The 26,064-nt window shown below is 43.6% G+C and overlaps 1 protein-coding gene across 1 annotated transcript; it reads left to right on the plus strand.

Annotated features, from left to right (window-relative positions):
* Positions 1–2,578: 2,578 nt before the first annotated feature.
* Positions 2,579–24,871, plus strand: SLC35E3 (solute carrier family 35 member E3). The gene is made up of 5 exons (XM_073620062.1): positions 2,579–3,182; positions 7,559–7,669; positions 16,898–17,056; positions 17,133–17,215; positions 24,266–24,871. The coding sequence occupies exons 1-5, from the start codon at positions 2,796–2,798 to the stop codon at positions 24,450–24,452; spliced, it is 927 nt and encodes a 308-aa protein (XP_073476163.1). The 5' UTR covers positions 2,579–2,795; the 3' UTR covers positions 24,453–24,871.
* Positions 24,872–26,064: the final 1,193 nt, after the last annotated feature.

Here is a 26,064-nt window from a genome sequence, read left to right on the forward strand (position 1 = left end):
TGTAGGGGGGTAGATCATCCTGTGTGAGAGCTTGAATTAGGCCGTAGAGGGAAGAAAGTAAATGTCTGGGCATATCATGGAGAGAGCTTAAATGTTCAAATTCAGAGAGTGGACAATATATTTGGGAGGAAAGGAAAGTGTTTTGCAAAGGAAGCTAAGTGGAGGGAGATGAGCCAATCACGGGTGTCTTCAGGAATGATTGGGGTCCCAAGTCCTGGTCGAATGAAAGGCTTGGGGCCAAGAGGAGCGGTGAAATGAACCCACCGTAGAAACCCAATGTCCTGGTGGAAAGCCAGATTGTTAAATAGGTAGGATAGAGAAGAGGGGTCCGAGGAGAGGAGCTCACACAGCCCCTTCCGCTACCAGAGTGTGAGTACCGCGGTGGTTAGAGGTGAGGCGGAGGATAAGCTAGAGAAGTTACCCTTGTAGCCCCATAGGAGAGCACATAAGTGCAGTATAAGTCCTGTGCCACCCTGTAGCTTCGGGCAGGTGAGTAGTTTGTATTTGACTCTAGATAGGCCCTGGTTCCAGATAAAACAAATGAAAAGTGAGCGTAGGGCAGCAAAGAAGGATTTGTGAATTATAACGGGTACAGTTTGGAAAAGATACAGCAATTTGGGAAGGGTATCCATTTTAATGGTGTTGATTCAGCTGAACCAGGGTAGGGCGGAGCCCCTCCAGGATGATAGGTCTTTCCGGAGACTGGAGAGGAGAGGGACGTAGTTTAGTGAGAAAAGGTCAGAAAGGTTGACAGGTATCGTTCTGCCTAAGTAGGAAATGCCCTTGGTCTGCCATTGGAAGGAGTAGTTGGAGCGAAGTGAGGACATTGTGGGACAGGGTAAGGAGATGTTAAGGGCCCCAGTTTTGGAGATATTGAGCTTAAAGTGATTGTAAAGCTTAAATTTTTTTTTGTTTTTTAAATAACAAACATGTCATACCTCCAATGTGCAGTTCGTTTTGCACAGAGTGGCCCCGATCATCCTCTTCTGGGGTCCCTGGCAGCGCTGGTATCTCCTCCCTGCATTGTATAACCCTCTATTGAAGCGTGCTCCCAGGAGCGTTACCTTGCGGGGGCGCTCCCGAGTCCAGCATTTGCGTCCATAGACACGAATGCTGGACTCGGCCCCACCCCCCCGGTGCCGCGTCATTTGGATTTGATTGACAGCCGTGGGAGCCAATGGCTGCGCTGCTATCAATTTATCTAATCAAGAGGCAGAGGAAGAGCGCGTCTCTGTCGTGGGAAATTCCAGGGCTCAGGTAAGTAAAACGGGGTGGCTGGGGGGCTGGTCACGGCCAGGTGTTTTTCACCTTAATGCATAGGATGCATTAAGGTGAAAAAACACGAGGGTTTACAACCCCTTTAAAGTTACTAAGAGAGCTGAAGCGCCTGAACTCGGAAAAGAGTGAGGGTAGGGTCGTATGGGGTTGCTGGGCATAGATCGATCTGTGATTTTTAGTGGGACTGCGACATTGCAGCAGACAGATCGGACACTTGACACTTTTTTGGGACCATTGACATTTATACAGCGATCGTTGCTATAAAAATGCATTGATTACTGTGTAAATGTCACTGGCAGGGAAGGGGTTAACACTAGGGGGCGATCAATGGGGTTAAATGTGTTCCCTGGGAGGTGTTTCTAACTGTGGGGAGATGGGACTGACTTGAAGAGGAGAGAGATCGCTTTTCCTGATCACTAGGAACAGACGATCTCTCTCTACTCCCCTGACAGAACGGGGATTTGTGTGTTTATATTGACAGATCCTTGTTCTGGCTCTCTTTCCCGCGATCGTGGGTGGCCGGCAGACATTGCGGCCACCAGCCACGGGCATCGGGTCCTCCGCCGTGCAGTGGGCGTGCGTCTACTATGGCCCTTAAAAAAGAGCCAATGTACATTTACGGCGATTTGCGGAAATGAACCAACCTGCCACCGTATAACGACAGCGGCTGGATGGCAATTGGTCAATAAAGTGTATTTATTCCCAAAAAATTGCGTTTGACAGACCGCTGCGCAAAAAATGTGTGACATAAAAAACTGCAATGACTGACATTTTATTCTCTAGGGCAGGGGTCTCAAACTGGTGTCCCACCACCTCTACCATGCCTCTACCTGAGGGAGTCATGCTTGTAACTGTCAGCCTTGCAATGCCTCATGGGACTTGTAGTTCTGCAACAGATGGAGGGCCGCCAGTTTGAGACCCCTGCTCTAGGGACTCTGCTTAAAAATGTATATAATGTTTGGGGGTTCTAAGTCAGTTTCTAGCAAAAAATATTGATTTTTTTACTTAACAAATGTGAGAAAAAGGGCTGGGTCCCTAAAGGAGAACATACCAGGAACCTCCCATGCTCTCAATACAGTTATGTCTTCCTGTCTGCAATAGATGTTATGTTATAAATCCATTGGAAGTGAAATGGAGTTTCTGTGAGCCGTTGCTGTGTATGTTTTACATCGGTGAAGAGCAGAAGTCACCATTTGGTTTATTAATCTGCAGTGTAAGCTTTTACTACCCGAAATAAACGGGACACAGTTCACCAGAGAACGAAGACACGCCCACACTGAGTGAATGGGCTTCTGTGACGTGTCCGGCTCATGCACGCTGCGCATGCGCGGAACTGAGGCTCGTGGTTAGACAGGCAGGAATGATTAGCAGAGCTGAAGTCATATTCTTCCTTTCCTTCCGCTATGTGAGTGTCCCGCTGCCTGCCTTCTCCTCCTCCTCCTGTCTTTTTCTGCTGCTCCTTTCTACAAGCCATCACCAGTGTGCAGCTGCCGGCCACTGACCGTCCCCATCCCATCATGTCTGTGTCCCATCACTGGAGAATCGCCTCTGGCCTTCTGGTAAACTTGGTGGCCTCCATCTGCATTGTATTCATCAACAAGTGGATCTATGTTCACCATGGCTTCCCTAACATGAGCCTGACCCTGATCCACTTTGTGGTCACCTGGCTGGGACTGTTCCTATGCCAGAGAATGGGGGTCTTCTGTCCCAAGTCTCTCCCCACCACCAAGGTCCTACTATTGGCCCTCAGCTTCTGTGGCTTTGTGGTCTTCACCAACTTGTCTCTGCAGAACAACACCATAGGAACCTACCAGCTGGCCAAAGTCATGACTACCCCGGTCATCATCCTCATCCAGACCCTCTGGTACGGGAAGACCTTCTCGCTCAGGATCAAGCTCACTTTGGTGAGTGTCCAGTCACGTTTTTATTGCATGTTTCAAATCAGCTGGTCTAGGATAACTTTTATTGGGTGTTTTCACATCCTCGAGCCCTGCGGACCCTATAGTGTTTTTACCTGCCCATACACTATAAAATCTGCTTGAACAATCTTTTAGCCCCCCCATTCACATTAAAAGTGGCTTTGAAATCGTGCAACTTCATCTGAAATCGCACAATTTCAAAGCTGCATGTCAGTGCGACTTGAAAGATACCTGTGCGGCTTCATGCACAGATGTCTATTGAAGTCACACTGAAATTGCCAAAAGTAGTGCAGGAGCTACTTTTGCAAATCTGTGCGCCGTTGCACTGATTGGACTATGACAACAATAGGCTGCAAGTTGTCATGTGATTTGATCTGTCAAATGTAATGACAAATTGCTCCAATGTGAATGTGGGCTAAGGCAGGCTATATATTTATGCAATTTTTCTTTTCTTCAACCACAGATTGTAGAAAAGAAAATTACTTGATTCCCCCATCAACACAGTGTTTGGTGGGGGAACCCCTCCCACAGCACTGTGTTCTGCCGGTGTCTTGTCAAATACAGTCCCCTATCATATAGTGTCCGCCCTGTACTGCGCAGTACGGAGGACAAACGAAACGCCGAAAGTCTCTGAAGTTTAACAGCTGATCATCAGCTGTACACGGCGCCTGCGCTTTTATTCTCACCCTATGTCCAGGTTCATTCCCTACTATCCAAGTGGACATAGAGTGAGAATAAATAGTTGCCGAGCGCAGCGAGGCTGTGCCCGAAGCGTGGCGAGCGGCCCTCTTACACAGCCATCGCTATGAAGTGCCGAAGCGCCGTGTACAGCTGATGGTCAGCTGATCAACTTCGGACACTTTCGGCATCTCCTTCTGCTCCGTACTACGCAAGCACTACGCCTGCGCAGTACGGAGCGGACAGTATATGTCAGAACACCGGCAGTGATCATGTGATTTTGTTACAGGAAAGGGTCAGGAAGTCCCTTTACCACTGCCAGAATGCAACCCTGTATACGCAATGTAGCCCTAGGGTTGTTGGTTTGAATCCCAACCATAGCACTACCTGCCTGGAGTTTGCATGTTCTTCAAATCTTGCGTGGGTTTCCTCTGATTTCCTTCCACACTCTGAAGAAATGCTGGTAGGTTAATTGGATCCTGTCTAAATTGGCCCTAGTATGTGTATGAATGTGAGTTAGGGATCTTAGATTGTAAGCCATTTGAGGGCAGGGACTGATGTGCATGTATAATATATGTATAAAGCACTACGTAAATTAACAGCGCTATAAAAAGGTACCTGTAATATGTAGCTGAAGCTACATAGAGTTTATACGCTGGTAGTGACTACTGTATTGGTAAATAAAATAGTTTGTATGGTCCAGCTTGGCCTTTAAAGTGAAAGGAAAGATGGAGCTTGGCTTTAAGCTAACCACACACATTGCAATATGATTGTACAATCTTCTTAAGATATACCAACAAGTATGTCCTTGAAGGACCTGCCTAATTTGATAGTTTACGTAGGTCTTCATATTACATAGTTATGGTAAATCTAAAGTTGATTGTACAAAGTTCGTATGGTCAGATTGTAATGTGTATGGTGATCCTTAAGTCAGCCATAGATCGAAATTTGTCTGGTTCAGCAAGAATTGGCAGAATGTCAGTCCGTCTATGTGCAAGCTGGTTGTACTGAAGTCGATCCAGTAAAATATCTTGGACTTTATTTTTGCAAAGAAAGAGCACCTATTTAATGATTTCCTTGTTTCTTCCTCTTGTTTTCTATTTTTTATTTTTTTTTTAAAATGTTCTGTCATTGGAGTCACCCAAGGCAGAGGCTGCAGATGGAGGGGTTGCACAGAGTCACATGTTATATTTAAAAAAAAAATTTTTTTTTTTTTAATTAATTTTTTTTTCTTTGGGGGGGGGGGGGGGGGGGGTTTCCTTGAAGCTCGCAAGATAGTCTGTAATGGGAAATTCAGACCTCCACAACTCCAATAAGTTATTAGCACTTAATGGGAGAGTCTGCCTGGTACATGTTGTTAACTTAAAGAGGAAGTAAACCCTGATGGGTGTTACTTCCTCTTTGTTTCCCTGCAAAGTAAAAGCATAATGGGCTACTATGCATTGCATAGTAGCCCATTATGTGACACTTACCTGCAGGAGAAACCCGCGATGTCTCCGTCTTCCTCGCTAGTAGCAAGTGTCTATTCATCACCCCTCTTCCTTCCGGGGCTGCGAACTCCGGCTCTCTGACTGGCCGGTGTCGTGTGATGTCACTCCCGCGCAGGAGCCACCTTTAACGGCATGACCCGAGCTAGAAATGGCACAGCGTGCCCTTTCTAACTCCGGCGCATGCGCAAAAGAAATCGCCCTACGGCGATTTGCAAATATCTCCTAGACCGTGCAGGTCTGGGAGATATTTCAAGCACCTACAGGTAAGCCTTAATCTAGGCTTAAATAAAAAATAGATTTAAAAAAAACCTAACCTTTACTATCGCTTTAACTCTGTCCTTGCTGGGCATTTTTTTCAGTGACTGTTTCAGATAGCCCCAGAGACCCGCAAAGCCACCTGACAGTCCCCACAGTTGACCAGAGACACTGCATAGGTGGAGCCTTAGGAAGAAGGGGTGGAGTTTACAGATTAAGGGGTGGGTCTTAAACAGGAAGCGGTGGGGCAAATTTAGATGGGGGGGGGGCAGATTTTAGTCTTGCCTAGGGCAGCACAAAACCAAAATGCAGTTCATCCGGAAAGTGTTCACAACTATTCACTTTTTCCACATTTTGTTATGTTACAGCCTTATTCCAAAATGGATTAAATGTTATTCTACAAACGATACCCCATAATGACAACGTGAAAAAAAATGTTTGAAATCTTTGCAAATAAATTGAAAATATTGCATGTACAGAAGTATTCACAGCTATTGCCATGACAGTCGAAATTGAGCTCAGGTGCATCCTGTTTCCACTGATCATCCTTGAGATGTTTCTACCACCTGTGGTAAATTCTGTTGATTGGACATGATTTGGAAAGGCACACACCTATCTATATAAGGTCCCACGGGTAACAGTGCATGTCAGAGCATAAACCAAGCCATGAAGTCCAAGGAATTGTCTGTAGACCTCCAAGACTGGATTGTATTGAGGCACAGATCTGGGAAAGGCAGCATTGAAGGTCCAAATGAGCACGGTGGCCTCCATCATTCGTAAATGGAAGAAGTTTGAAACCACCAGAACTCTTTCTAGAATGGGCCGCCCGGCCAAACTGAGCAATTGGGGAACAAGGGCCTTAGTCAGAGAGGTGACCAAGAACCCGATGGTCACTCTGACAGAGCTTCAGTGTTTCCCTGTGGAGAGAGGAGAACCTTCCAGAGGAACAACCATCTCTGCAGCACTCCACTAATCATCCCTGTATGGTAGCTTGCCAGACAGAAGCCACTCCTCAGTAAAAGGCACATAATAGCCTGCCTGGAGTTTGCCAAAAGGCTTCTGAAGGACTCTCAGACCATGAGAAACAAAATTCTCTGGTCTGATGAAACAAAAATGTAACTCTGTGGCCTGAATGGCAAGCGTCATGTCTGGAGGAAACCAGGCATCGCTTATCACCTGGCCAATACCATCCCTACAGTGAAGCATGGTGGTGGCAGCATCATGCTGTGGGGATGTTTTTCAGTGACAGGAACTAGGAGACTAGTCAGGATCGAGGGAAAGATTAATGCAGCATTGTACAGAGACATCCTTGATGAAAACCTGCTCCAGAGCGCTCTGGACCTCAGACTGGGGTGAAGGTTCATCTTCCAACAGGACAACGACCCTAAACACACAGCCAAGATAACAAAGGTGTGGCTACAGGACAACTCTGTGAATGTCCCTGAGTGGCCCAGCCAGAGCCCAGACTTAAACCTGATTGAACATCTCTGGAGAGATCTAAAAAAAGCTGTGCACCAATGCTCCCCATCCAATCTGATGGAGCTTGAGAGGTCCTGCAAAGAAGAATGGGAGAAACTGCCCAAAAATAGGTGTTCCAAGCTTGTATCATCATACTCATAAAGACTTGAGGCTATAATTGGTGCCAAAGGTGCTTCAACAAAGTATTGAGCAAAGGTTGTGATTTCAAACTAACAACTTTCACGTTGTTTATGGGTATTGTTTGTAGAACTCCTTTTTAGTGGCTGCACACTTGTTATGGCTCATTGACTTAAAGCAATGATCAAGATACCCAGCCCCAGGAGCTTGCACTTTCAAAGAAGTCTGTTATGGAAATTGACAGCTCCCTTTTAACTATAAAAATATCTGTCTGAAAATTTCTGGTAAATTGATGTTAAATTTTTATTTTTGTGATTTGATGTATTTTGTTTTCTTTTGCAGATACCTATAACATTGGGAGTGTTTCTGAACTCTTACTACGATGTGAAGTTCAATGCATTGGGGATGATATTTGCTGCTCTTGGTGTCTTTGTAACATCCCTTTATCAAGTGGTTTGTATCTTAACTTTTTCATACTTGTTCTGCAGTACAATGCTACAAGACCTGAGAGCTGAGATCAGTAACCCCAATTTTATTTTTGCATTGCTAATTACACTAGGGTGTACTGTAGATGGACTTAATTTGAAAAAAAAAAATATTCTGCTGCCTTGTCTGTATTGTAAAGCTAAATTTCAGGCAAGCGGCTACATATTTTCACAGAGAAAAAAATATATCAGGAAGCTGTTTTGCTTGCCAAAGGATTCACATTTCTATCTGTCCAGTGTTGAGGTTGAAACAGCACAGCCCTTTCTAGTGGGGCAGGAGAGTTGATTTTCTTTGCTGCATTTAAAGACCACTTACAAAACGTGTCCCTCCTTCACTGTGACTGGACAGTGAAAGGAGAAGCAGCACACTGATGAGCTCATCACTCTGCTTTTCCTCCTATCAGTATGTTTCATGTTATAACATGAATACAGCAGCACAGCTGACTTATTCAGCTTCTCCTCCTCCCAGTCTGAGCTCTGCTATACAGGGATGACAAGCTGATACCAAGCCAAATGCAGGTACGTGCACTACTTGCATTAAAAAAGAATAATAATGTATTAATCAATACAGAACCGCATTAATGTGTGTGTGTGTGTGTGGTGTTTTTTTTAATCGGCCCGCCCCCCAGCATCCGCGTCATTGGATTTGATTGACAGCAGCAGGAGCCAATGGCTGTACTGCTATCAATCTATCCAATCAAGAGCCGGGACCCCATGGAGAGAGGGAGAGCATGTCCCCGCTGAAGAGATGAAGGGGCTCAGGTAAGTAAAACAGGGGGGCTTCGGGGCCGATGACTGCCAGGTGTTTCTTCACCTTAATGCATAGGATGCGTTAAGGTGAAAAAACACGAGGGTTTACAACCCCTTTAAAGGCTAAGTTCACTTCATTTTTTTTTTTTATGTACCCTTATGCAGCTCCCTTATGTACCAGTATAGCATTCATGTACTTTTTTTGCAAAAATATATCAAAGCCTTCCATAAAATCTACAGACACGTACCTTGCTGTCCTACATCCATGATTCAAAACGTATCTTTTGCTTCTGTCTTGCGTCTGTACAGACTGTAGGTCATGACACAGGAAGGAGTTGACCAGCTGATCTTATTAGTACATCATCATCCACCCTTCCATTCCCAGCTGCACATTTTTTTTAAATGAAATGAAATGCAATCAATCAGTGATCACCCTTCTCGCTAAATACACCATCAGATTGCATAGTGTATGGCCATCTTTATACAAGAACATAGGCGGAAGTGGACAGAAACACTCAGCTGTCAAGCCCTGTTCACATCTCTGCATAGCATGAACTCGCATTCCCACATGCGTTTTTTTTGTTTTTTAGCGAGGGGGTGGGGGGTGTTTTTGGAGCATTTTTTTACACATAGCAATCGCCCCAAAGAAGCTTCAGAACTTTTAGATTTACCAACCCCTATCTAGGCAATCACTCTGTATCCAATCAGGCAGGCCCTTGCACTACATAATTGAAGGCAAATGTAAAGGAGATTGTATAGTGTGTGGCCACCTTTATACACCTAAAATTACTAGTTGTGTTTTCAGTGTCATTAACCACTTGACCACTGGGCACTTAAACCCCCTTAATAACCAGACCAATTTTCAGCTTTTGGTGCTCTCACATTTTGAATGACAATTACTCAGTCATGCAACACTGTATCTATATGAATTTTTTGTCCTTTTTTTCACACAAATAGAGCTTTCTTTTGGTGGTATTTAATCACCGCTGGGTTCTTTATTTTTTGCGCTATAAAAGAAAAAAGACCGAAAAATCTGTAAAAAAATTAATTTTTCTTCGTTTCTGTTATAAAATTTTGAAAATTAGTAATTTTTCTTCATATATTTTGGCCAAAATTTATACCGCTACATATCTTTGGTAAAAATAACCCAAATTAGTGTATATTATTTGGTCTTTGTGAAAGTTATAGCATCCACAAGCTATGGTGCCAATATCTGAAAATTGATCACACCTGAAGTACTGACGGCCTATCTCATTTCTTGAGACCCTAACATGCCAGAAAAGTACAAATACCCCCCAAATTACCCCTTTTTGGAAAGAAGACATTCCAAGGTATTTAGAAAGATGCATGGTGAGTTTTTTGAAGTTGTCATTTTTTCCCACAATTCTTTGCAAAATCAAGTTTTTTTTTTTTCTTTTTTTTTTTTTTCACAAAATTGTCATATTAGCAGGTTATTTCTCACACACAGCATATGCATACCACAAATTACACCCCAAAACACATTCTGCTATTACTCCTGAGTATGGCGATACCACATGTGTGAGACTTTTACACAGCGTGGCCACATACAGAGGCCCAACATGCAGGGGAGCACCTTCAGGCATTCTGGAGCACCCAGGACAATTCTGACATTTCTCTCCTACATGTAAAAATCATCATTTATTTGCTAGAAAATTACATAGAACCCCAAAACATTATATATGTTTTTTTAGCAAAGACCCTAGAGAATACAATAGCGGTCATTGCAACTTTTTATCTCGCACGATATTTGCGCAGCAATTTTTCGAACGCGTTTTTTTTTGGAAAAAAAAATGTTTTTTGCTTTAAAAAAAAACAAAACAGTAAGGTTAGCCCAATGTTTTTGCATAATATGAAAGATGAAGTTACGCCGAGTAAATAGATACCTAACATGTCACCTTTCAAAATTGCACACGCTTGTGGAATGACGCCAAACTTCGCCACTTAAACATCCCCATAGGCGACGCTTTAAAATTTTTTACTGGTTACAAATTTTGAGTTACAGAGGAGGTCTAGGGCCAAAATTATTGCTCTCGCTCTACCGATCGCAGCGATACCTCACATGTGTGGTTTGAACACCGTTTTCATATGTGGGCGGGACTTACGTATGCGTTTGCTTCTGCATGCGAGCACACGGACAGGGGCGCTTTAAAAAATTTTTTTTTTTTTTTTTTTATTGTTCATTTTACTTTATTTTAGTTTGACACTTTTTTCCCAAAAAAAAATTTTTTGATCACTTTTATTCCTATTACAAGGAATGTAAACATCCCTTGTAATAGGAATATGGCATGACAGGTCCTCTTTACAGTGAGATATGGGGTCAATAAGACCCCAAATCTCACCTCTAGGCTGTGCCTGAAATTAAAAAAAAAAAAAAAAAAAAAAAAAAAAAAAAGATCCTGGCATCGATCGTAGCGGTGAGTCGGTAGAAGCACCGGAGGGCGGCGGGAGGGGGGGACGTCCCCTCTCGCCTCCCGTAAGAACGATCAAGCAGTGTAACAGCCGCTATGATCGTTCTTATGGTGTAGGGAATCGCCGGCTGAAAAAGATGATATCTGAATGATGCCTGTAGCTGCACCCATCATTCAGATATCCCCACACAAAGTCAAGGATGTCGTATGACGGAAGGCCAGAAGTGGTTAAAACGCTTTTTTTTTTTAACACAAAGTTGTCCATTTATACAATATTTATAACACATAGCATGTACATATCAAAAATGACACCCCAAAATAGATTCTCCTACTCCTCCTGAGTACGGCGATACCACATGTGTGAGACTTCCACAGCCTGGCCACATACAGAGGCAGAGCATGGCTGAGCATGGCTGAGCATGGCTGGGCATGGCTGAGCATGGCTGGGCATGGCTGAGCATGGCTGGGTATGGCTGAGCATGGCTGGGTATGGCTGAGCATGGCTGGGTATGGCTGAGCATGGCTGGGTATGGCTGAGCATGGCTGGGTATGGCTGAGCATGGCTGGGTATGGCTGAGCATGGCCGGGTATGGCTGAGCATGGCCGAGTATGGCTGAGCATGGCCGAGTATGGCTGAGCATGGCCGAGTATGGCTGAGCATGGCCGAGTATGGCTGAGCATGGCCGAGTATGGCTGAGCATGGCCGAGTATGGCTGAGCATGGCCGAGTATGGCTGAGCATGGCCGAGTATGGCTGAGCATGGCCGAGTATGGCTGAGCATGGCCGAGTATGGCTGAGCATGGCCGAGTATGGCTGAGCATGGCCGAGTATGGCTGAGCATGGCCGAGTATGGCTGAGCATGGCCGAGTATGGCTGAGCATGGCCGAGTATGGCTGAGCATGGCCGAGTATGGCTGAGCATGGCCGAGTATGGCTGAGCATGGCCGAGTATGGCTGAGCATGGCCGAGTATGGCTGAGCATGGCCGAGTATGGCTGAGCATGGCCGAGTATGGCTGAGCATGGCCGAGTATGGCTGAGCATGGCCGAGTATGGCTGAGCATGGCCGAGTATGGCCGAGCATGGCCGAGCATGGCCGAGCATGGCCGAGCATGGCCGAGCATGGCCGAGCATGGCCGAGCATGGCCGAGCATGGCCGAGCATGGCCGAGCATGGCCGAGCATGGCCGAGTATGGCCGAGCATGGCCGAGTATGGCCGAGCATGGCCGAGTATGGCCGAGCATGGCCGAGTATGGCCGAGCATGGCCGAGTATGGCCGAGCATGGCCGGGTATTGCAGAGTGTCGCCGAGTATGACTGGGTATGGCTGAGCATGGCTGAGCATGGCTGGGTATGGCTGAGCATGGCCGAGTATGGCTGAGCATGGCTGGGTATTGCAGTGTATCGCCGAGTATGACTGGGTATCGCCGAGTATGACTTGGTATGGCAGAGTATGACTGGGTATCACCGAGTATGGCTGGGTATTGCGGGGTATTGCAGAGTATTGCAGGTTATGGCAGAGTATTGCAGATTTTTGCGGGGTATTGCAGAGCATGGCTGGGTATGGCAGAGTATTGCAGAGCATGGCTGGGTATGGCAGAGTATGGCTGGGTATCACTGAGTATTGCAGAGTATGGCTGGGTATCACTGAGTATTGCAGAGTATGGCTGGGTATCACTGAGTATTGCAGAGTATGGCTGGGTATCACTGAGTATTGCAGAGTATGGCTGGGTATCACTGAGTATTGCAGAGTATGGCTGGGTATCACTGAGTATTGCAGAGTATGGCTGGGTATCACTGAGTATTGCAGAGTATGGCTGGGTATCACTGAGTATTGCAGAGTATGGCTGGGTATCACTGAGTATTGCAGAGTATGGCTGGGTATCACTGAGTATTGCAGAGTATGGCTGGGTATCACTGAGTATGGCTGGGTATCACTGAGTATGGCTGGGTATCACTGAGTATGGCTGGGTATCACTGAGTATGGCTGGGTATCACTGAGTATGGCTGGGTATCACTGAGTATGGCTGGGTATCGCGGGGTATGGCTGGGTATCGCGGGGTATGGCAGAGTATCGCGGGGTATGGCAGGGTATTGCAGGGTATGGCAGAGTATTGCAGGGTATGGCAGAGTATTGCGGGGTATTCCAGGGTATGGCAGAGTATTGCGGGGTATTCCAGGGTATGACAGAGTATTGCGGAGTATGGCGGGGTATGGCAGAGTATTGCAGGGGTATTGCGGAGTATGGCGGGGTATTGCGGAGTATGGCGGGGTATTGCGGAGTATGGCGGGGTATTGCGGAGTATGGCGGGGTATTGCGGAGTATGGCGGGGTATTGCGGAGTATGGCGGGGTATTGCGGAGTATGGCGGGGTATTGCGGAGTATGGCGGGGTATTGCGGGGTATGGCGGGGTATTGCGGGGTATGGCGGGGTATTGCAGGGTATGGCGGGGTATTGCAGGGTATGGCAGAGTATTGCAGGGTATGGCAGAGTATTGCAGGGGTATTGCAGGGTATGGCAGAGTATTGCAGGGTATGGCAGAGTATTGCAGGGGTATTGTGGGGCATACCAGAGTACTGTGGGGCATTGCAGAGGGCATTGCAGGGCATGCATAGTAGTGGGGATGGCTGAGCATGGATGGATGGATGGCTGGATGTCTCTGTGCAGCGCTGTGGGCACTACACATGCAGCCCACAACGCTGCAGCCATCCATCCATCCATCCCCCTCTCCGCTCACAGCGTACCGATCGGTACACAGAGGGGAGGAGAGGAACCGGCGTCATCAGATGACGCCGGTTTGTTTACACGTGATCGCTCCGTCATTTGACGGAGCGATCACATGGTAAACGGCCGCGATCAGCGGCCATTTACCGGGATCTGTGATGCGCCGGGTCCTCTGGACCCGGCGGTCACGGATGCTCTCGAGTGCGCGCCCTAGGGGGCGCGCGAGAGCAGAATTCTGGGAGGACGTCCCTGGACGTCCTCCCAGAGTTAAACAACCGCCCTGTAGCCGTCATTTGGCTATGGGCCGGTTGTTAAGCGGTTAATTGTTAACAACACTCCAAACACAGAAGCAAACACACATATTGGCATGTGAAAAAACGAATGGCAAATGCTGCAAAATGCACAGAAAAAAACATGCGACCCACAAAATGCCAACATGTCCCATAAGCCACATATAGCACAGCCCATTTGAAATCAGCAGGCTGCCCTATGCGTGTCACAGGAAAAACAAGACACAAAATGTTCACTCCCACTATACTAGATGTGAATGGGGCCTGAAAGTGAAATTAGTGCGATAACACAAGAACAATTAGGCTCCATTCACATCTGTGTGTTTCCTGGCATTTCAGAAATGCGCTGCACCAAAAGCCGCAGTAAAAAAACGCACCAAGCTCCGCTCTAAAAAAAAAGTTCTGAAGCTTCTTTGGGGCTATTGCTGTGTGTAGGGCAGCCCATTCAGGTGGATGGGCTGCCCTATGTGTGATGAGTGAAAATGCTCAAAAACGTCTTCTCTCCCCCCCCCTCGCTAAAAAATAAATAAATAATAAAATGCATGTGGGAATGCAAGTTCCCGCTATGCAGAGATGTGAACGGGGCCTAACAACTGAGTGTGCCCACTCCCTCCTATGTACTTGTATAAAGATGGCCATACACTATGCAATCTGATTGTATATTGTGTATTTAGTGAGAAGGGTGATCACTGATTGATTGCATTTCATTTATAAAATGTGCAGCTGGGAGTGGAAGGGTGGATGATGGAGGGTGTGTGCTAATGAGATCAGCTGGTCAACTCCTTCCTGTGTCATTTCTAGAGGTCGACCGATATATCGGCCGATATTTGGCTTTTTTTACTTAATCGGCATCGGCCGATTGTGCTGATAAAAAAAGCCGATTCAGCAGGACTTGCAAATGACTTCTGTAATATAAGTCAATTGCAAGTTGTCTGAAGTTTTCTTCTCTCCTCCTCTGGGCAGCCTGCCAAGTCTGATAAGAAGATACATTGTATCTCTTTCAGGTACTTTTATCAATGAGCTGAACTCCTGGAGAAGTTTTCAGTTTAATCATTTAAAGACTAAATCTTTTCTGACACTTGTTGCTTACAAGTAAAAATCCTGTATTTTCTGCTATAAAATCACTTAGAACCCCCAAACATTATATATATTTTTTTTAGCAGAGACCCTAGGGAATAAAATAGCGGTTGTTGCAATATTTTATGTCACACGGTATTTGCGCAGCGGTCTTTCAAACGCAATTTTTTTTAAAAAAAATACACTAATGAAATTAAAAAAAAAAAAGCAGTAAAGTTAGCCCATTTTTTTTCGTCCAAAAGTTTTGATTACCTGTTTTTGTGCATTTAATATTTAAGATATAGTTTTTTTTTTTTTAATCTAAATTCTACATACAAGTGAACTGATTGGAGGTTTGTTTTGTTTAATAAATGTTTAAATATAAAAAATTTTCTGTATCACTTATTACTTAAGGCTGCTTTCACACTGGAGCGGGCATGCGTTGACGGTAAAACGCTGTTAATTTTAGCAGCGCTTTACCGTTATTTTAGTGGCGCTATTCTGCTGCTAGCGGGGCACTTATAACCCAGCTAGCGGCCGAAGAAGGGGTTAAATGCGCCCCTGAAGCGCTGCTGCCGAAACGCTTTGCAGACGCTTCGGCAGCGGTGCGCATTCATTTCAATGGGCAGGAGTGGTGGAGGAGTGGTATACACCGCTCCAAAGATGCTGCTTGCAGGACTTTTTTTTAACATCCTGCCAGCGCATCGCCTCAGTGTGAAAGCACTTGAGCTTTCACACAGACTGCAGGGGAGCCGTTTTACAGGCGCTATTTTTAGCCCAAAAGCGCCTGAAAAACGTCCCAGTGTGAAAGGGGTCTAACTGTTAGATTTTATGAGATGAAGGGAAAAAAAAAAAAAAAATCGGCCTAATATATCGGCCCAAAAAAATCGGCATCATATATCGGCCACCGCGATTTCGAAATATCGGCTTTGGCATCGGCCAGAGAAAAACCCATATCGGTCGACCTCTAATCATTTCCTACAGTCTGTAAGGACGTAAGACAGAAGCAATAGATATGTCTGGAATCATAGATGGAGGACAGTAAGGTTAGTGTCTGTAGATTTTATGGAAAGCTTTGATATTTTTGCAAAAAAATTACATGAATGCTATATTGGTACATAGGGGAGCTGGAATTTAGAAAAAAAAAAAAGTGAACTTAGCCTTTAAGTATTTGATCACGTGATCTCAGCTAAAGAGGAGTAATTCAGATAGGATTGGCTATTTCTCAGCCAAACTGTTAAAGGTTGTATGTATAGGACTTTGGTCACGTGACTGACTCCCGTGTGATTCCAGAGAGACCATTTATGTAGTAAATGTGTCATGATTTGGTTTAAAGTTTATGATTTTAAAGGAAAACTATTATGCTTTTGGGTCAACGTCTGTTTGGTTTTTTTTTTTTTTTTTTTTTAATCCAATGTTTTGTATCTATCATCATATATACAATGTTTGTTTTATAAATATACATTTGCTACATGGGACAGGATTACTAGAGGACTGTATGTTAGGTAAGGAGACTGCACAACAAATGTTGCCTCTATTGAGCTTCTGGTTTGTCTTGGACTGTGCAATATATAGTGGTCACTTAAACTAATTACTGTGTTTTTTTAAATTTCACCTTGAGCTATTGAGTTCTATAAACTAAAAAAAGCCACCCATTGGCTCAAAAGAGAATAAAAAAATATTGATATGAAATATTTAATTTTTTGCCCAACATAAGAAAGAAAATTATTTGTTAGGTTTTTATGGTCCTGATCATAAAATATATAAAGAAATTGTCTACAGAATCTTACTTGTAAGTTAGATAGTACTAATATGTTGGAAAGTAGCAGAATTATCTATGTTTTGGGTTGAAAGTGAATCTCTGTTGTGTTTGTTTTATTTTTTAATCATGGACTGTTTGTTTTTTTTTTTTTTTCTTTTCTTGATTTTGGATTATTCATTTATTTGCAGTGGGTTGGAGCCAAGCAGCACGAGTTACAGGTGAACTCTATGCAGTTGCTGTACTACCAAGCACCTTTGTCCTCAGCTATGTTGCTTACTGTTGTACCCTTCTTTGAACCAGTAATTGGAGAAGGGGGGATAATTGGACCATGGTCACTCACAGCTGTGGTAAGTTTACACTGTAGACAGACTAACTTATATTTATCAAGTATTTGATATTAAAATTCTCTTATTTCTGTTTCAGACAATGGTGCTTCTCTCTGGTATTATAGCTTTCAGTGTAAACCTCTCCATCTATTGGATAATTGGAAATACTTCACCAGTTACGTATCCTTTATTTGTTATACAGTGAAACCTTGGATTGCGAGTAAGGCAGTTCACAAGCGTTTCCCAATACGAGCTATTTTTTTTTTTTTTTTAAATCCTGACTCGACTAGCGAGTAGTTATGAGCCGAACACCCTCCTGTACGGTTCGCAGCAGAACATGCAAACAGGCAAAAAATTTGGCAGAACACACGAACACCATTAAAGTATATGGGACACGACCATGAATAATCAAAAGTGCTCATTTTAAAGGGTTATATGCAAGTTATTGTCATAAAAAGTGTTTGGGGACCCAGGTCCTACCCCAGGGGACATGTATCAATGCAAAAATATTTTTTTTAAAACGGCCGTTTTTTCAGGAGCAGTGATATATATATTTTTTTTAATGCTTAAAGTAAAACCATAAAAATGAAATATTCCTTTAAATATTGTGCCTGGGGGGTGTCTATAGTATGCCTGTAAAGTGGCGCATTTTTCCCGTGTTTAGAACAGTACCGCAGCAAAATGACATTTCTAAAGGAAAAATTGACGTTTAAAACAGATCGCGGCAGTAATGAATTGTCGGGTCTCGGCAATATAGATAAAACTCATAGAAAAAAAGAGCATGGGATCCCACCTCCTCTGACGCCACTGGGAATTCCCCATGGCGTCCCCGTGGTGTCAGAGGGGGCGTGGTCACCCGATTACATCACCGGGTGCCCCCACCCTCAGTTATATAAGAGCTGTCACAAGTGAAGACGCGTCAGACGGCGGGAGCCTCCCATGGAAACGGATCGGTCGCAGATTTTTTTTCTTTTTCGGTCCGGGCGGCATGATAGAAGAAGATGAATGGACATTGTGGGACATTTTTATTTTTTAATAAAGGACTTGTCCCAAGCTGTGTTCTGTCATTTTTAACATTTTGACACTTTTTTTGTGAAATGGTAGGGGTACTTGTACCCCGTTACCATTTCACACAGGGGGGGGGGGACCAGGATCTGGGGGTCCCCTTGTTAAAGGGGGCTTCCAGATTCCAATAAGACCCCCAGAACCACCAGGCAAGGGTTGTGGGGATGAGGCCCTTGTCCCCATAAACATGGGGACAAGGTGCGTTGGGGACCACCCCAAAGCACCCTCCCCATGTTGAGAGCATGTGCCCTGGTTTTTAAAAATTGGCACAGGATTCCCCTTAATTTCCATATCAGACCCAAAGGGCCTGGTATGGATTTTAGGGGGACCCCTACGCATTTTTTTTTTTTTTTGGTACGGGGTTCCCCTTGATATTCATACCAGGACTGCACTATGGACCCGGGTCCCCAAACACTTTTTATGACAATAACTTGCATATAAACCTTTAAAATTAGCATTTTTGATCTTTCATGTTAGTGTCCTATATACTTTAACGGTGTTCCGGCGGCTTTTGAATTTGCCTTGAAAACCACATATTGTTCGGTGTTCGCAGAACATCCGAACAACCAAAGTTCGGCCTGAACGTATGCTTAGGCCGAACCATTCGCCTATCTCTATTTGTGAGCGTTGTCTTGCAAGACGAGCAGGATTCAAGCCGCTGGGGTGTGCAGTACCGCATTTGGCCAGAGGTGCGGGGGTGCCAGAGAAGCTCGGTTCCTAAGTGTCTCCAGCACCCTTGCACTTCTGGCCACATGCCGTACTGCATACACCAGCGCCCCCGCACCACTGGCCACATACAATACACCAGCAGTCACTGTGGAACTAATTATCTGAGTTTCCATTGATTCCTATAGGGAAACTCGCTTTTGATATATGAGTGCTTTGGATTACAAGCATGCTTCTGGAACGGATTATGCTTGTAATCCAAAGTACTACTGTATTGTATCTTCTGTTAAATGTACATTGAGCTCTGCATGCACAGCTTGGCATACATGAATGACTAACTGCATACATGGGAGTCATGTTATGCCCACTGACCAATCAGGAGACTGAAAGCTGGCAAATGGAAAAGACCCAGGGAGGTGTCCGCAGCTGGTGAGGAATTCAACTGTTGCATTGCTGGAACAGAGGCGAGTATTCTTTGTATTGTAGTTTTTGATTTAACACAGACAGGGGTGCATGTAATAGTCGACTTTTATCCATGTATGTAAAACATCTATATAAAAAAGAAAAAAAAAATGGTTGCTTTAACTACTTTAAAAAGCGTTAGCTAGGGTTCAGCTTTATTAGGTTCATCTAAATCTGTTAGTGCTTCTAACAATACACTCTCCCCAGACCGACAGTTCTGCTGTCCCAAGGCGTCTCTGTTGCTCCTTCAGTGGGGTGGGGAGACCTTAAGACTGCTTTCACACTAGGGCATTGGGGGCGTCGGCGGTAAAGCGCCGCTGTTTTTAGCGGCGCTTTACCATAGTTGTTAGAGGTTTTTGGCCAATAGCCGGGCACTTTTAACCCCCGCTAGCAGCCGAAAAAGGGTTAAAACTGCCTGCAAAGCGCCAATGCCCATTGATTTCAATGGACAGGGGCACTTTAGGAGCGGTATATACGCAAAGATGCGGATTGCAGGATTTTTTTGGCGTCCTGCCAGCGCACCGCTCCAGTGTGAAAGCCTTCGGGCTTGCGCACCGCTCCAGTGTGAAAGCCTTCGGGCTTTCACACTGGAGTGAGAGGAAATGCGCTTTACAGTCGCTAGGTAGGCGCTATTTTTATCGCTATAGTGCCTCAGTGTGAAAGCAGCCTAAGGCAGAAAGTGTGTTACTGGCTGGATCTGGAGGTAAAAATAAAGGGGGAAAAAAAAGCCTTAAAAAAAACGAATGCAGCCCCCACATCCTAAGGATTAGTAAGCTGCAATTTATTAAATGTTTTAGGGAATAATGCCACTTTAACAGTAAGCTTCCACGTGGTTTTAATAGGTAGCATAGAAAGAAAGTGAAGTGGCTTTACAACCAGTTTAATTTTCGTATATTTTCCCCATGCACTATAACAGGATTGTTCCATATTGTTTAATGGTAGAGGTAGTAGACTGGTTCTTTCACATCTGGCAGTGTATACATTGATATGATATGGATATATTTTTATGTAAGGAAACCACTCGGTTCTCCAAAGGGTGTTCAGTATTACTGTGGTCAGAGTGAGGCTAGTAGTATTCAGTGCCAAGAGACCTGTAATATAAGGGTTATATTTTCAAATTAGGGGGGGGGGGGTGGGCCTCATTAAGGATTCTGTTTATAGTGATGGGCCAGTAGCCATGTATGGGGGTGAGTCAAAGGGGAAAGGTTTAACACTACCTGAAAGTGCTTGAGGTTTGCCTTTCAGAACAACCCATTATTTGTCTGTTACATGAAGGTTTGGGAGGCAGTCACGGGTATGTGTGGACACCTCTAGGTGCCTGCACTTCATGTTTACCTCCCTTCTCCTTAGTCATCTTAAGTGTTAGTTAAACAGACTCTGGGTAAAGTCACTAAGAGATAAGTACTGCATGGATTTTATTTGATGGTGTTATTTAATGCATGAGTTAAATATTTGTTTTGTGATATTTAGCGTTTAAAGCTGATGTCTGTTTCCTGTCACTTTAAATAGTTTGGACCAAGCTTGTCCAAACAAATGATTTGCTTCACTAAGTGCTGCAGAGTCTCTAAGCACTGTATGTACTGCATAGAACTTCAATTGCATACAGTACAGTGTTGGGTTCCAGCTAAGAGACAGTCCTCCCATCTCACACCTGGAACAAAACAGTCTGGCTGAGCGCTGAATACAAAGCTTCCTCTGACTGGCTGAATAGGAGGGGCAGACTGATGAAGTCACGCTCTTAGTCAGCCAGAGGAAGCTTTGTATTCATTCACAGACCCTGTTTTGTTCCTGTCTAACAGCCAGAACCCAGCACGTTGTACTGTATGTAGCTCAAGTTACATGCAGAACATACAGTGCTTAGAGACTCTGCAGCGTCTAGTGAAGCAAATAGTTCGTTTGGACCAGCTTGGTCCAAGTAAACTATTTAAAGTGATATGAAACATGGATATCCGCTTTAAATTTTGTAATATTTATTACATTATTTTATCACAGGTTTTTTTCACAAAGCTATCATTGCAGAGGGAAATTGTTTTATGAATGAAGACACACCCAAATATTTTGAAACTTTGAAAATATTTAAAGCTGGCCGTACGCTGATTGATATTCAGGCAGTTCAGCAGCTACAAGACAAATTTCAATCAGTGTGTGCCCATCCTCACTCAGCAGAAGTCTGTCAAAGGGACACGTTGGAAACATTTTATTGGTCAGCGGCTGTACCCTGACAGCAGCGGTTGCACCTCCAGGGAAGGGGGTAGGGTTGGAGTTCCTTCATCCACCTCATTTGCGTGGATTATTATTTTTTTTTTTTAGCCCACTTGCTGAATCAAAAAACCAACAATCTATGGCCAGGATTAGTTTGCCTTCAGTCACATAACAATGTCCCTCTAGTCTAGTGCAATATTACAAAGTATTTACATTTCTGTGCTAAAGGCAAAATATTACCACGGTGTTCACACCCATGCGATCTGATTCAGGCAAACGCGATGTGTTGTGCGTTTGGGGGGTGTTAACTTTTGACACCCGCCAGCAGATCTTGTGCATTTCCCACATCACATCAGTTTGATCCAAGGCTTAAATCCGCAAACTTTCTCCAGGTCTGTGACAACATATTTACAGCATTGGATTACAGTGCATCTGGAAAGTATTCACAGCACTACACTTTTTCCACATTTTATGTTACAGCCTTGTTCCAAAATGAATTAAATTTATTATTTTCCTCTAAATTCTACAAACAATACCCCATAATGACAACTTGAAAGAAATTTGTTTGAAATCTTTGCAAATGTATTAAAAATAAAAAACGAAAAAAATCACGTGTACATAGAGTGCCTTGAAAAAGTATTCATACCCTTTGAAATTTTCCACATTTTGTCATGTTACAACCAAAAACGTAATTGTATTTTTATGTGATAGGCCAACACAAAGTGGCACATAATTGTGAAGTGGGGTCAATACTTTGTAGAACCACCTTTCACTGCAATTACAGCTGCAAGTCTTTTTGGGGATGTCTCTACCAGCTTTGCACATCTAGAGAGTGAAATGTTTGCCCATTCTTCTTTGAAAAATAGCTCAAGCTCTGTCAGATTGGATGGAGAGTGTCTGTGAACAGCAATTTTCAAGTCTTTCCACAGATTCTCAATTGGATTAAGGCCTGGACATTGACTGAACCATTCTAACACATGAATATGCTTTGATCTAAATCATCCCATCTTAGCTCTGGCTGTAAGTTTAGGGTTGTTGTCCTGCTGGAAGGTGAACCTCCACCCAAGTCTCAACTCTTTTTCAGACTCTAACAGGTTTTCTTCTAAGATTTGCCCTGTATTTGGCTTCATCCATCTTCCCATCAACTCTGACCAGCTTCCCTGTCCCTGCTGAAGAAAAGCATCCCAGCAACATGATGCTGCCACCATCATGTTTCATGGTGGGCATGGTGTGTTCAGGGTGATGTGCAATATTAGTTTTCTGCCACACGTAGCGTTTTGCTTTTAGGCCAAAAAGTTCAATTTTGGTCTCATCTGACCAGAGCACCTTCTTCCACATGTTTGCTGTGTCCCCCACATGGCAAACTGGACTTCTTATGACTTTCTTTCAACAATGGCTTTGTTCTTTCCGCTCTTCCATAAAGGCCAGATTTGTGCAGTGCACAACTATAAGTTTTTTTTCTTGTGGACAGATTCTCCCTCCTGAGCTGTGGATCTCTGCAGCTCCTCCAGAGTTACAATGGGCCTCTTTGCTGCTTCTCTGATTAATGCTCTCCTTGCCTGGCCTGTCCGTTTAGGTGGACGGACATGTCTTGGTAGGTTTGCAGTTGCGCCATACTCTTTCCATTTTTGGATTATGGATTGAACAGTGCTCCATGAGATGTTCAAAGCTTGAGATTTTTTTTTTTTTATAAGCTAACCCTGCTTTAAACTTCTCCAACTTTATCAGTGACCTGTCTGGTGTGTTCCTTGGCCTTCATGATACTGTTTGTTCATAATTCAAATACTGTTTGTTGTAATTACACACAGGTGGCCTCTATTTACTAATTAGGTGACTTCTGAAGGCAATTGGTTCCATTAGATTTTAGTGATGGGTATCAGAGTAAAGGGGGGCTGAATACAAATGCATGCCACACTTTTAACATATTTGTAAAAACATTTTGAAAACCATTTATCATTTTCCTTCCACTTCACAATTTTGTGCCACTTTGTGTTGGTCTATCACATAAAATTACAATAAAATACAATTACGTTTTTTGTTGTAACGTGGGAAATTTCAAGGGGTATGAATACTTTTTCAAGGCACTGTAAGTATTCACAGCCTTTGCTTAATACTTTTGTTGAAGCACCAATTACAGCCTCAAGTCTTTTTTTTTTTTTTTTTTAGTATGATGCTACAAGCTGTGGCACACTCTGATCACAGATTGAGGTATAGAGCCAGTGGCTCTTTACCACGTGATCAGCTGTGTCCAATCACAGCTGATCATAATGTAAACAGAAGCTGGTTATTGGCATTACTTTACTCATGCTGACAGCGTGAGGAATGGAGAAGAGAGACGATAACCGGCTTCTGTAAAAGGGACATGTACATTGATAATAAGGGCACTGATCATCAGTGCTGCCTATCCATGCCCATCAGTGCAGACTCATCAGTGCACATCAGTGAAGGAGAAAAATGACCTGTTTGCAAAATTTTACAACAAACTATAAAAGTTTTTTTCTTATTTAGCAAAAAAGGAAAAAACCCAGTGGCGATTAAATACCACCAAAAGAAAGCTCCATTTGTGTGAAAATATGATAAAAAATGTTTTGGGTACAGTTGCATGAAAACACAATTGTTATTCAAAATGCAACAGCACTGAAAGCTGAAAATTGGCTTGGGCAGAAAGGGGGTAAAAGTGCCCAAGTAGGCAAGTGGTTAAAGGAAGCAAAACCATGCAGAGTTAGGACCTCTATGCACTACTAGCAAAAATAAACTATATGGAGGTGATTTTTATAGTGCTATTTATTGATAAGCTCAAACCAGTACAGTTACATCCTTAACATAACTGTTCAGTTACAACATGTTTGGACACTTTAAATTTTGTATCACTCTTTTGGGAGGATATATCCTATTCCAGGACTCACTTTCTCTTAATCAAGGATTTGGAATATTATGCACCTTGCTTGGTATTTTAGCTTACACTCACTTCAAACTTAATGAACAGGAAGTGAATAAAAGTAAACTAGTCCAGAGGCCATGAGTCATGCCTTAATAGACTGCTTCCTTATTAGATTTTTCTCTATGTGTAAAGAACTGTAACAGACATTATCCATTCTAACAAAGGAACTTACATGGGATTACCATTTAATATGTGGCGCTACAAACAAGTGTTCAGAATTGTGCCAGGATTTTGAAAAGCTTCAGCAGTATGTGCACACATATACACAGTATTTCTGTGGGAAATGGAAAAGTGTGGTAGGTAGAATGAATGTCTATATATTATGTATGTATTTGTTTGGACACTTTTCATTTTGAAATGTGAGAATACAATTCCTTGATTTCTTTACATGCAATTAAGGAGACTTTGAAACCTCTGTGAGTGCAAATTCAAAGTTTGAGAAAAAATATTCTCTAAGTATTCATATTGAATAAATTCTGAAGAACATTTCATAAGAACAATTGTATTGTGTCTTTTGTGATTTAGTGATTTACAATGTAAAGGATAAAACATCATGTCCCTATAGATTGAAAAGGAAAAAAAAAATATTTTGGTTCCTTATTCATACTTTATGATTTCCCATACTGATATTTTATAAAGCAGGGGTCAGCAACCCCTGGCACTTGTGCAAAGTAGGACATGGTATGTCTCTTTGATTGGCATACCCCCCTCTTGCTCAGAGGTGTCCTCAGGCTCCTGGCGGCAAAGCAGTGCCCTGGCCTCATTACTTTGAGACACTAAGCCAGTGTCTCAAAGTGTCCTCGGTATGGGGGACCTCAAGTGTGGCCCCCTGACCTCACCAAAGGGCGACACATAAAAGTTAGTGACTATTCATAATTGGAGACAGCAGACACACAATGGGCTATGGGCATGATACAAAAGATGGTCAGAGACAGCATACACACAATGCGAGATGGTCAGAGATTTTGGACATGATTCAAGAGATTGTCAGAGACTGCGGGCCTGGTGAAGTAGACTGTGAACATGCTTAGGAATTGTTGAAGACCGGGGACAAGCTGCATGAGAAAGTCAGACTGGAGACCTATTAGTTGAGACTACTAGAAATCACTACTATAACAGGACAATAGGGAAACACAGATTAGTATCAGGTGGGGCCCCGAGGGCTACACAAATCGTGCCAAAGGGCTGCTGGTTGGGCACTAGGTCATGAAGCAGAAATAAGTAGGCTTATTAGGCATTTTACCTTTCTAATCTGTATGCTTGTTCCAGGTAAGTGACTGAGAAATGGTAAGCTTGAACCCACTCTCAAGCCCCTTTCAGATTCTGTTTACAGCCTCTGGGTTCCATGCTACATTAGGCTTCATGTAGACTGCTGCTGGTAAACGGACGTTTAGGAGCAGTTGGGCGTTTTTTTTCAGCTGCCCCTGAACTCTCCTCTGTTATCTTATCAGTACATGTACACAGGGTCGTTTATGGCAGTTTCTAGGCAGTTGAGTTTTTAGAAGCAATAAAAAATGCGTTCAGGACGGATGTTCAGAGGTACTTAAAAAAGCCAAATGCCTGTAACCGCTTGTAAATGCTGTAACTCGCGTTTAGCTACGTTTTTGTTTACAGGCGTTTTTCATTTTTGACTATTTGCAAAAAAAAATATTTTTTTAAAATACGCTTCTAAACCTAAACGTGGCATGATGGA

Source organism: Aquarana catesbeiana, linkage group LG03 (assembly GCF_042186555.1).
Source record: "Aquarana catesbeiana isolate 2022-GZ linkage group LG03, ASM4218655v1, whole genome shotgun sequence".
NCBI classification, from domain to species: Eukaryota; Metazoa; Chordata; class Amphibia; order Anura; family Ranidae; genus Aquarana; species Aquarana catesbeiana.